Source organism: Penaeus vannamei, chromosome 17, assembly GCF_042767895.1.
Source record: "Penaeus vannamei isolate JL-2024 chromosome 17, ASM4276789v1, whole genome shotgun sequence".
NCBI classification, from domain to species: Eukaryota; Metazoa; Arthropoda; class Malacostraca; order Decapoda; family Penaeidae; genus Penaeus; species Penaeus vannamei.
This window is the reverse complement of record NC_091565.1, coordinates 23,414,967-23,427,466: the sequence shown is the minus strand read 5'-3', so window position 1 is coordinate 23,427,466 and position 12,500 is coordinate 23,414,967. Positions and strand designations below refer to the sequence as shown.

Genomic DNA, 12,500 nt, shown 5'->3' with positions numbered 1-12,500 from the left:
AAACGGCGTTCACAGCATTATATATTATCATGTGCAGGGGGTTTCCTTCAAAAGGAGAGGATGGCAGATCTGACTCTGTGAAAGTATGATAAATTGCTTCCTACATTTTCATTCAACACAGACACAAGATATATAGATTTTACACATGTAATGACAGCAGGTGTTTTGGGTAGCATGATTTCACCTCTTGGGCGAATTAGACAAGAAAGTAATTTCTCGAAAATAAAGAGACGGGGAAAAGTCTTTATCACTACAATTACCTGTTAAATACTTACATCACCTCAGCTTTCTCTTGGGGGAGGAGGGGCAAGGTTGGCGAGCGAGGTGGGCACAGTCAGTTTTTAGGATCCTGCAAGCCTCCACGACAATTTTTTTGAAAAAAAAAATCTATTCCGAGAATTTTAAAGCTACGATCAGAGTAATCATGGTGTAATTTAAGGGGAAAACATCGTGTAAGTGTGGCCCATGGGCGGGGCAAATAAGACCTCGAGGGGGGCTATTGCCCTCCCCCCTTGACCCCCTAAATGACGCCCGTGACTTGTATTGAGTAAGAATGCGTGGAGTACTTTGACATTACTTGGAAGTGTTGGTGGTATTGAGTATAAACGGAATACAAAGATTGAAATAATAAATCTAGATATCAATGTACTGACTATGCTCATGCATCACGTAGTATCTGCAAATTATTGCAAGGTACAAAAGCTTCCAAACAACTTGTCCATTGTACAATGGCAAAGAAAACAGAGTGAAAAAATTAAATACACCGTCGCGAATAAAGTTATATCTATTATAATAGGTTAATTGTTTCATAATACTTCGAGCCCGAGATGCGCTTGCCGCTCTTCTCTTGAATCCGTTCCCTCGTTTGTTGATCAAATCGCGGGAAATCGTCAACGGAGTAGTGTGTCCCTTGCTTTCAATGGTGAGACGTCCCAAAGGACATACGCTTTAACCTCGGAGAAAGAAAGTTGGGAGTGATAAAAGAGCGTTTGAGCATCAGCTTGAGCAGTTGCAACCCAAGCGCCGCAGAGCGGTGGCTCGACCTCAGGCCTCTGGGTCGGGCTGGCCGAGGGAGCCTTTCCCGTACTTCCATAGACATCTCTGCCAGTTTCGTTGTGAGATTTCTTCTGACAGTTGACGAAAAGATATTAAGGAAGGTTATTTGTAAATTTTGAGTAATTGCTGAGTAAAGTCAAGATGAGAAGTTGAAATGCACCCAGAGCCGCCTTTTTATTCCAGGGCGCCCAAAACCAAGGCACCACAAAATTCCATGAAATCAGTACTGTGCAGGGAACTCCTTCATCCACTGGCCTTCAGTGTTTAAGTGTTTTTGTATAAGATTAATCTTGAAAAGAAGTAAAGAAGGTATTTGTTAATGAGCGGTGCACCTTCCAAAACCAGTGTATTTCGAACCCCAAAATCTGAAGCTAACCTTTCCTACCTGCTATTTACTTCCTAGACGGAGTACAAGCTTACCCTCTGTATTCCCTCTCTCTTAGCATTTTGTGCCAAATGATTTTGTTATTGAAAATATTTGTGGCACATACCTTCAATGTGGAGGGGACAGAAGAGCTGCGGCAGGAGGAATCATAGAAAATGCAACAGAACTCTGGCTGTGTGAGGGTGATAAGGAATTGGTCTCGGTAATTTTCTATATTACCTTCACCTCTTTGATATCGACGATTTTGGTATCGTTGGATTCCTCTCACTCTGTACAATGCAAACATGTAGGTTTTATTGCGCGGAAACCCCCCGTTAGTGGCAAACTTGGCCCCGATAGCAGGGGTGATGATGTCGGAGCGGCGGACGTTATATAGAAAATTACCCTAATAATATAACCCACAGTGAAAATAACCATAGTTATTCACATGACTTCCCACTGCAGGGGGCTGTCCCCCTTGCAACCCCCTCCTTAGGGGGGCTACTGCCCCCCCAACCCCCACCAAGGACACAAAATACTCCCCGTGTATTCACGGCAGGATAGAGCGCACACGAATTAGATGCATCGTAAAAGGTGCAAAACCCGCTGAACCGATGAGGGTGGGCCACCGCTGCGCTTCTGTTCATGGTATACCTTGTTCATCCTAATTATGCTACAATCGTATGTATACAATGTTGACTATGTCGAGGTTAGTATGCTGATTCAGTGGTAATGTTAGGAGGTACGAGATCGCCGATGGCTGTGTAACGCTCTAGCCTGCCGGGAATACATGGTGGAGGTTTTGTGTCATCGGTGGGGGTTGGGGGGCGGCAGCCCCCCCATGGGGGGTCGCAATGCAAAGTCATGTGAATAACCATGGTTATTTTCACTGTGGGTTATATTATTAGTGTTATTTAACCCCGCATTTTCCCTGGAACTTTTCATGCCCTCCCATGCTATCGGGGCCAAGTTTGTCACTAACGCACTAACGTTTCCACGCAATAAAAACTATATATTTGCAATGTGGACAGTGAGAGGAATCCAACAATACCAAAATTGTCGATATCGGAGAGGCGGAGGTAATATAGAAAATTACCTTGGTCTCTAAGCAGTATACTGTTATCAAGGGGTTTCTGTCATATTCATCTGGTGGATAAGTTTTGGCTTTATCCATATGCTAGTCTACGCAAAGCCTGAAATTTCCCTTATTACCATGTGCTGGTGTTTGGCACATGTAGTTTACACTGAGCTGGCATATATTCCAAACTCTTAACATTGGGGTAATTTTACAGAATAGTTATGCCCAATAGATTGCAACAATTTTGATATTGATGGATTCCACTTGCATGGAAACCTCCCATTAGTGACAGTCTTGTCCCTAAAAATGGGAAGGGCATGAAAGGTACCAGGGAAATGGCAGGGAAAAATATGAATAATGTACACACCCCACGTGGGGTTACAGGGGGCACAATCCCTTGCAATGAGGGAACTGATTCTGTGTATATTGTTTATATTTAGCCCCATAATTTCCCTGGTACTTTTCATGCGCTCCCCTACTATTGGGGCCAAGAATGTGTAGGTTTATTGGGATTTCAGTGCAATTATTTCCATATATTTAAATAATAGAGTGAGAGGAATCAGTTGATACCAAAATTGTTGTGATCTGTTACATAGAACTTTTGTAAAATTACCAACATTGGTATAACCTTACAAAATTAAGTGTAGAGCTTGGACCAAATCTGTACGAGATCATAATTCACTAGGAAGAGATCGACAAACAGTATCTTGTTAGAATACACTTGAAATGTATGTGATGGCCTTTGCTGCAGCATTGCTTGACTCGCATATGAGATTCAACTCTGTTTATCATGGACTACTTACTAGTGAACGGAAAATATACCCACTAGACACACATGGCGGAAGGTTTTACCTTGATTCCGGTGTGGTCTTAGCAGTGATATGCAGTGGATATATATATATTTTTTTTTTTTCCATTAAATCTGAGGCCGCAGTAGCTGTACCTCACTTGTTTTTTACATTATTTCTTATGCTTTATTAGATGGCAGTGCCCATATCCCTCCTTCTCTGTGTTGCTCTCAGTAACATTAACCTTAAAGAAATGGTAATTTTTAGTTTCACAGCCATGCAAACTTGCAACTATCATTCCTTTTTTTCAATGATTCGCCTTGTAATCTTTTGTCTTCCATCTCAAATGATATAAATAAAAGTATCAGTAAATGTTTACAAATTTTGGATTTTACCCCAGGGTGAACATGTTTTTGATTATGAATGTACATACAGTTAGTAATTGAAATATAAAGCTCTAACAAGGCTAACAAGGCAAAAGATGTTTCATCTAGTTCCTATAAAGTTGTGTGTAAAGGGCAAATATTTTTGAGGAGGTTATATGAGTTGAGTTCAGATGTTATTCTTAGTGACCATTTCATTAGTTTTCCACGATCTGTGCCTGTTTGTTTTCTAGATATTATCAGTTCTCTTGCTTTATTTCCTTTTTTTTTCAAACCTTCACATTTTGCTGACAGGGTTGTATGTTGATAGTTATTTACATCCTGATAAAGTTATTCATAGACGTAATTGCAAACACATCATCCAGATTGTAGAGTTTGGTCTGCGCAGGGAGCATGTTTGGTCAAATTCTGTCCATGCAAATGTACTTCTCTGGTAACTTTCTGCGCAAGCTTAGTTTTTTAAAAAATCATCTTCCACGCAGAAAATTCTTTTGACCTTTCCACACACGTTTCATCATCTGTCCGCAGATCCATCTGCACAAATGTAGACAAAATGATGTTTTCCGTGCATGAAAGAATGTAATATTTCCCACACAAAAAAAAAGTGCAATATTGAAATTGTTCCTCAAGTAGATGAAGAATTTTTCAGTGTGAAGCTTCATGCAAATGAGTAATCTAGTAGGAAATTATTGTGAGAATTTGATAAAACAGACAATATTGGATGTCTGTGTCTAAGATCTGCTTGGTTTGAAAGAATTCTGTAAATATTAGTAAGAAGGTTCAAAAGTGGTTTGATGTTTCCACATTTTATGAATTTATTTCTTCATAATTGTCTATATAGAAATCATATTTCTGCAGAAAAAAGTATGGAGTATTTTGAAATTATTTGAATGTAAGTGGTTTTTACTAAAATATTTATAATGAAGATATGCGGAATGATTTCTTTCTTTTACTTTATTACCAGTATGCTCTAGGTATAAGAGCTAGTTTCATGATATTGAATAGAGTTGTTACCGGTGACTTAGGATTCTTTTCCTCTTTTGATTTTAGGATATTAGAAATTATTTTGCCCGAGTTGGGGCAAAGAAGCCAGAGAAGCCATCCACCCAAGGAAAAGAAGTCAAAAGAAAAGCACTTGTTATTGACTCAGATGAAGAAGATCCTCTTCCTTCCTCCAGTAGGAAGAGAGTTTTAGCTTCTGACTCAGGTGCGTATTTCGGAGGTACAAAAGTGTGAGAATTTCAAACCTTTGTTTAGTTCTTCCATTTAAATATAACTACAACAGCAGGTGCATAAAGCCATGTTTGGTGTGGGGAGTGTCAAAGTTTTGCCTGGCATTGTTATGCACCCCTTTATGAAACTTCTATGAAGATTTTATTTTATTTTTATAAAGGAACTTTTTTCATTTCCATATAACACTAACCATTTCACAGATATGAAAAGTATAGAGATCATCAATCTGTCAGTTCCATATACTGTTTACCATTGGGTGATAAGAGGCATACATTGTTAATTGATGCTGTGATGACAAAGATACATGCCATGCCCACTGTGTTTTTTCATGTATTGCCTGAACATACAGACGGCTTCACAGATGCTTAATCACCAAGGAGTCAGTTACTAGTCATCTCTTTCTTTCCTTATTTGAATTTTGGAAAGATTTCTTGTAATCTATTATTGCTATTAGTATTGTAAATAACATCATGTCAATGATAAGAAGAAATCCATTGATATTTGTAACATTTAACAAATCAGCTGAGGTTACATAATCTTCTTATTGTTTCCTTGGTGGCTGAGCACTTTCAAAGCTATCTATAAAGTTTACCAAAGTTGACAATACATGTACCAAGCTACAGTGAATTAAGGTTCAGATATTTTATTGTGAAAAAATAGTTCATGTGTAACCCACTTCCAGTGGTTTATATCTTATCAGATGGCTAGACTATCCCACATTCCAGGATTATGTCCCATCATATGCACAGTCTAGCTTACTCTACATAGTGAGCACCAAACAATCATTTGCTTGTTTGACTCAGGCTGCTATCATTTAGGAGAAACAACCCCTCAAAAGCAGCCTCTTTTTAGCCTAATCACCTAAACAATCAGTGATGTTTCAAGTAAGAGTGCAGAGAATGGATCAAATTGCTGTTCCTGTGTTCCAGATTTTTCCCACATGCAATGTGAGCATTTAAAACTTGTACACTTTCAAAGTGGAAATTGTACAGGCTTTGGGCATTAGAAATTGATTCATCTTTTAGGGCTGATATGGTATAAGTGGACAAATAAGCAAGAAAGGTTATTTTTGAGGTAAAATTACCAGTATATTGTGTGCCTTTTTGTTGCTTAACATATGATCAATCTCTCAGATCCCCCCTCCCCCCAGTGGGATTTTTGAGAAGGGGGAATGGCAATTATGCCCCTGGATTGTAATATAGTAGAAGAATACTGTTATATTTCAAAGATATCAGAGATGTGAATGGGGAAGATATGATTTTTTTTTACTTTACATTATGAACTTTTGATAATTTACAGATGATGATGTCCTTTTTGTGGCTAAAAATAAAAAACAAGCCAAGAAAGAAGGGCCAGCAGCATTACCCAAGCCAACCACACCAAAATTAAAACCTGTGGCTCCTTCAGACTTTTTTGGAAGTTCACCGTTGATCAGAAAAGAGGACAGGAAACCATCATTAAAAAGAAAAAAAGTATGCATGTGAATTCTTATCTCTTTTGAGATGCATGTTTTATTTTAATCTATCATTTCTTTATTCCAAGTGTAGCATAGCATTTTGCATGATTGAATTATTTTAATTTAGCATGAAAGATACACTCTAGCAGTAACAAAAGCTGATGATGTACATTATATATATAATACTTTAAGGCCTATTTTATTTTATTTTTTCTTTGTCTTTTTTCATTTGAAACCTTATGACTAACTTTCTTTAATGAGACTCAATACCCATAATTCATTTAATATTACCATCAATAGTGATCATGGATTTTTGGATTCTCTTTTCAATTTTAACTGGATTTTTCAGAGCCGAGACAGTAATATAGAAGAAAACAGTGATGATGACTTTGAGAAAACTCTGGAGCAGCTTGACAGGCAGCAGCAACATGCATCCAAGAGACCAAAACAAGAGACCAAGTCTCCCTTAGGGAATGAGACAAAGCCAAAGCCAAATGAAAATAGTCCTCCAAATAAAGACGTTCCAAAGGGAGGCTTAGCAAGTAAATTGTCAGCTAAAGTGAAAGAGAACGCTGACATAAAAACAATAAAGGATGAGAAAACAACACCACAAAAGGACAGTGGACAGAAAGACAAAGAAAAATTGCATAGCCATGAAAAGAAAAAGAAATACAAAGCTGAGCAGCATGAAGATATACGATATCCAAATGTCAAAAAGGAAAAAAGATCCCCTGAGAAAGATAAAACTGTAATTGTGGAGAAAGAGGAGGGAATAAGTTCCAAGAAAGAAAAAGTTACACCTAAGAAAGAGAAAGGCAGTCCATCAAACACAGAAGCATTATCAGAAGTGAAAAAGAAAACCCCTAAAAAGAGTGAGACAAGTGAAAGTGAAGATGTTGGATCCACCCCCCAGCCAGATGAAAAGAAGAAAAATTCAAAGGCAGCTTATATGAAGTTTTTGCAGAGATCTGGGCCCAGTAATCCAGGCAGCAAAGAGATACCTGAGGTGATAGCTTGATGTCTTTCTTAAGCATTGTTATGATTTGTCATTTATTGCTGATGAAGGGGTTTGGAATTTAGAGGTTTAATTTGTTGAGTAAACTATCTGCTCTTAAGAGAGTGCTGTAATATTATGCTTGGTATACATGTGTCTATACTTTTAAGTTTCACATTTAAGTCCTAGTTTTATACTTATACCTGCTCTTAGTTCAGACAACTACCTTAACCCTTAGCCGCCGGGTGGTATGTACATACATGCCATGGCTGTTGTGGACCGAAAGACTGGTGGCATCGTGTCATGCCCATTCTTGCGCCACTGGCTCATCGGATGTAGTTTGTTTTTCTCCGATAGTAGCGGCTTTTATTTATATGGTAAAGATTTTAGGCAATGGCACCTATATGAAGGTAAACCTTCAAAATATTAACATTTTTATAAATTATAGCAAAATAAAAGCTTTTAGGTGCTAAATATCACTCGCAAACTACAGATCAAGCCGGGCGCAAACGGGAAACTGCCGATGCGTGCCAACAACACCGTCCACTTGCCAAACATTTTTACCTGTCGACATTGGGTTAAGAAACATTTCCAATTTATTTAAAATGTGCTTTGTTGCAGGGGGAGCCAGACTGTTTGCAAGGCCTTGTGTTTGTGCTTAGTGGTGTATATGAAAGCTTGGATAGGGAGGAAGCCTCAGAGTTGATTAAAAAATATGGCGGCAAAGTCACAACATCTGTTAGCCGCAATACATCCTATCTTGTCTTGGGTAATGAAGCTGGGGAAAGCAAAATAAAAAAGGTAAGGTTTACTCTGCTATCCATATTTTATTCCCATTTGAACTTGAAGAAATTAACAGTAAGCAAGATGATTACAATAATAATTCATGATTGACTCTACCTAGGATGCCAAAATATGCTTCTCAGAATATCCTTAAAAACTCTGTAAAGTAAAGCTTAGAATTTATCTTAAATATTTAATCTATCAGATACTCAAAATTAGTTGACAGATTTTTATGAGTCCTCTGTTATTAAGTTAAAATGCTGTGTAAATATAATTTTTTATTTTTTAGGCAGAACAATTAGGCACAAAACGTTTGGATGAAGATGGATTATTAGACCTTATTCGTACACGGCCAGGAAAAAGGTCTAATGAGAAATCTCCCAATGAAGGTAAGACACCTATCTGTTCAAGATTGTTAGTTTTTTAAAATGTTTAAATTGAACTATCCAAATTCATAACCAATTTACAGAGATATATTTCCTTTTGACTAAAGCTGTCTCTTATTTTGCAAGAAACACCAAAAAAACTTAAGGCATTTGCAAAAGAAAGTAAAGGAGATGCACTTGAGAAATCTTTGGTGAGCAGTCCGGTGTCAAGGAGCCCAGCTTCTAAGTCTGAGGCAAGTGCATCTAAAACACCCAGTCCAGGAAGGCCACTCTCTCAGAACACCCCTAGATCACAGGTAAATTAATTGACCATTTTTCAGATTTGTTAAATTTTCCATTTTACACAGCTTGCCAGTATCTTTAATGTGATCAAATTCACTGGCATAAAATAAAAGGTTGAATTTGATTTTTTTTTTTTTTTTTTTTTTTTTTTTTTATGTTAAATAGTACCAGGAGCAATAATTCATTTAAACTGCTTGAAATAGAATATTTCCTCTTACTAATATTATGAATTAGAGTGTGTAGTTTACTTGGATACTGTAAACTGATGTGAAATCACAAAATGGCATGATTACATGCCATGCCCATTGTCATTTAATTTAATAATTGTGTTTACCCAGAGATGGCTATTCAAGTCCTTAGTCATCAAGGAGTATCTCACTTCTTTATTTTTCTGTTTTCTTGAAAGATCTTTTATATTATTTTACTACCTGTTATTAGTATTTCAATAACCTTATGTTAATCATAATATCAATAACAATGATAATAGTGTCAATGTTGATTGCATCAGTATTTTATTAACTGCACAAAAAAGAGAGAGAAAAAAAAGAACACATATTTAATGAATGGGGAAAGCAGGTGCAGTCACTAGATCCTACTAATTGACTCCTTGTTGGATGAATACTTGTGGTCCATATGTGTGCAACAAAATTCACAAAAGACTATGTATGTGAAAGTAGCATCAGCATCAGCCTTTGTAAATAGCATTCCAATACAGTCAAACCTTGGTTCTTGAATGACTCGCTAGTCGAACAACTCGGTATTCGAGCAAAAAAAATGTTGAGTGAAAAATGCCTCTGAAGTCGAACAAATTTTTGGAGTTTGAACACACGAGTCTAGCTGAGGCAAGCCGACGCGAACCAAACAGCTGGCTGAGTCTTGTTGATAGCGTTATATTTCATACTTCGCTTGTATTTTCACTTTTTTGTACTTTAGCCCTTAGTCATGGGTCCAAAAACAGCCATACATACATGCTAAATATGGTGAAGTGCAACTTTTTTTTGAAAAATACCACCCAGATAGTGTGGTCGCAAATAGAGAAATTAACATTTTCAATGATAATGCTATGTCTCACTTCAGAAAAATTCTACAACGAAGGCAAAAACAATTAACAATGGACAAGTTCTTAGTTAATGAGAAGAGGAAATTAACTGCAGAGAAAGATTCAAGTGAGCCAAAGGGACAGAGAAGGGAAAAAGAAATAGAAGGACAGTTACCCAGTCATTTTATGGAGGGGGACTTCCCTTCAAAGGAATAGCTCTTCCCCCTTCCCTCCTTCCCCATCCATGTACATATGTCATAACACACCAAAGGCAAAAATCTATGTTATATAAACTTATGCTTTTTGTTTCATTATTTACGCTTTTATGTGTTATAGGCATTTATCGGGTGCTTAGGAACAGATTAATCTAGTTTACATTATTTCTTAAGGGAAATATGGTTTCGGTGTTCAAACAAATCGGTTTTTGACCAAAATTATGGAACGGATTATGTTCGAGAACCAAGGTTTGACTGTAGTTGATTATTTAGGGAAGAATTTCTGGGTTCTAGGTCAAAGTCAGTAGAGAGTATAAAGTATCAAAGAAAGCATAGCATAAACAACCGTTTTGTTTGTAACCCATTCTTTTGACATATTTGATACTGTTATGTTCAGAAATATCTAGTAAATGCCTTCTGTCATTATTAATTATTAAAATCATCAGGCAAGTTGCAGTCCATCATCCACAAGCTCATCCCCAAAGACTCAGCCATTGTCTTCTCAAGAGCTGAGTGGGAAATCTGGGGAGACGCTCATGTGGGTGGACAAATATAAACCAGCTAGTCTTAAGAACATCATTGGACAGCAGTCAGAAAAATCCAATGTGAAGAAATTACTTTTTTGGTTAAAAAATTGGCATAAAAACCAGTCTGGGGACAAGAAACTACAAAGACCAAGTAAGTTTTTTTTTCTGTAACCATTATAGGGGAAAGAGCTCATGAGCACCATTACCTTATAGAAAAGTAATTTTTTGATTAATTTAGATTATATATTTTGTTTCTCCAAATTATTTGTAATTAAATCAAGTTACAAAGGATACTTTAGTAGCCATTTTATCTTACAGGTCCTTGGGCTAAAGATGATAATGGAGCTTTTTTCAAAGCTGCCCTTTTATCAGGCCCTCCGGGAGTTGGTGAGTAGACTTTTATTTATATATCAGAATATGGCTTAAATGGATTTGATTAATGAATAATAATATAGATTGCGTACAAGATTAAATTGGTGCCATAATTTGGAGTTACAGGTTGATTTAACTTTTAGCTCAAGAATTTCAGCATATCTAAAATTAAAGTATTTTCTTTACCTAGGTAAAACAACAACAGCACATATGGTTTGCAAAGAAGCAGGGTTTGACTTTATTGAGCTCAATGCATCAGATGCTCGCTCGAAGCGCACTTTGGATGAAGTTGTTTCAGAACTTCTTTCAAACAAAACTTTAGCTGGTTTCACTAAGAGTAAGTTTGATTTTATAAAATGTTATTAATGATTAGATAATACTGCATGTATATCTCAGGTTCTTGTAAGATTTTTTTTTTCTTTTTATTCCTTGTAGCATTTGATTCTGCTTTAGTATATTACTTCTGCACATATTGACTACATAAAGGAAAATGGAATAACATTGTAGAGAGAGAAAAATACATGAAAATGTACTGGTAGGACTGCATTATCTCAACCAGAAAAAAGAAAGACATGACTAATTTTATAATTTTCTTCTTTTCCCTAATTTCTTTTTGTGTAAGTATTCATTGATTGGTCAGTGTTTTAATGAAAGCCTCTCTGAAACTAAATGATGAAAGTGATGTAAAATGAGACAGTAACTTCCATGAGCCTCATCAGTAGTAGGATGAATGTGTTTTCCAGTCTGCATTTGTCTAATTTGTTACAGAAGCTAAATTTGATTAATAACATTGTCTTACTTTAACATATCTCTTTTTATTCTTTTGTTTCACAGGCAAAGGCCAGAGTAATACCAGTGCTAAACATGCTTTAGTGATGGATGAGGTGGATGGAATGTCTGGCAATGAAGACAGAGGAGGAGTTCAAGAGCTGATCACTCTGATAAAGAAATCTAAAATACCAATCATAACAATGTGTAATGATAGAAATCACCCCAAAATTCGTTCGTTAGCCAACCATTGTTTTGACCTCCGATTCTACAAGCCAAGGATTGAGCAAATTAGGGTAAGCTTGTTCTTATGCATTCAAAATTCATATTTTGCATGTAAGTTGAGGCTTTAGTAAGAAACCCTCCTAAAAATTTTATGATAATAAATTTAATCCTTTCATCGATGTGCTCTAAAATCATATGCATCCCACATGATATGCTATTTCTTTATTTCTAAACAATCTTAACAGTTTTGAACAGTAATTCTTATAGCACATTTCCATACAATTACTAGAAAATTAGGCAAAAATATATTTTACAATATTGCTTCTAAAAAAAAAATTGTATTTGAGATCAGTTGTTCTGGTATATATACACATAGATATGCATATATATACACATATACGCATATATATACACATATATTCGCATATATATACACACATATACGCATATATATACACATATACGCATATATACACATATATACGCATATATATACACATATATATGCATATATATACACATATATACGCATACATATACACATATATACG

The 12,500-nt window shown here is 36.4% G+C and overlaps 1 protein-coding gene across 1 annotated transcript; it reads left to right on the top strand.

Moving 5' to 3' along the window:
* Nucleotides 1–654: 654 nt before the first annotated feature.
* Nucleotides 655–12,092, top strand: LOC113827204 (replication factor C subunit 1). The gene is made up of 14 exons (XM_070132491.1): nt 655–693; nt 939–1,115; nt 1,240–1,332; nt 1,500–1,643; nt 4,720–4,876; nt 6,202–6,374; nt 6,708–7,364; nt 7,974–8,153; nt 8,425–8,524; nt 8,648–8,817; nt 10,504–10,735; nt 10,903–10,971; nt 11,147–11,293; nt 11,791–12,092. Exons 1-14 carry the CDS (start codon nt 655–657, stop codon nt 12,075–12,077), a joined length of 2,625 nt encoding a protein of 874 aa, XP_069988592.1. The 3' UTR covers nt 12,078–12,092.
* The last annotated feature ends 408 nt before the right edge of the window (nt 12,093–12,500 follow it).

What these genes read in the sequence shown, in the direction of transcription:
- LOC113827204 (XM_070132491.1), top strand. Translation starts at nt 655, where the DNA reads ATGCTCATGCATCACGTAGTATCTGCAAATTATTGCAAG. An exon ending in GCAGCAAAGAGATACCTGAG is followed by an intron (nt 7,365 to 7,973) that starts GTGATAGCTTGA and finishes GCTTTGTTGCAG; the next exon opens with GGGGAGCCAGACTGTTTGCA. An exon ending in TTTAGCTGGTTTCACTAAGA is followed by an intron (nt 11,294 to 11,790) that starts GTAAGTTTGATT and finishes TTTGTTTCACAG; the next exon opens with GCAAAGGCCAGAGTAATACC.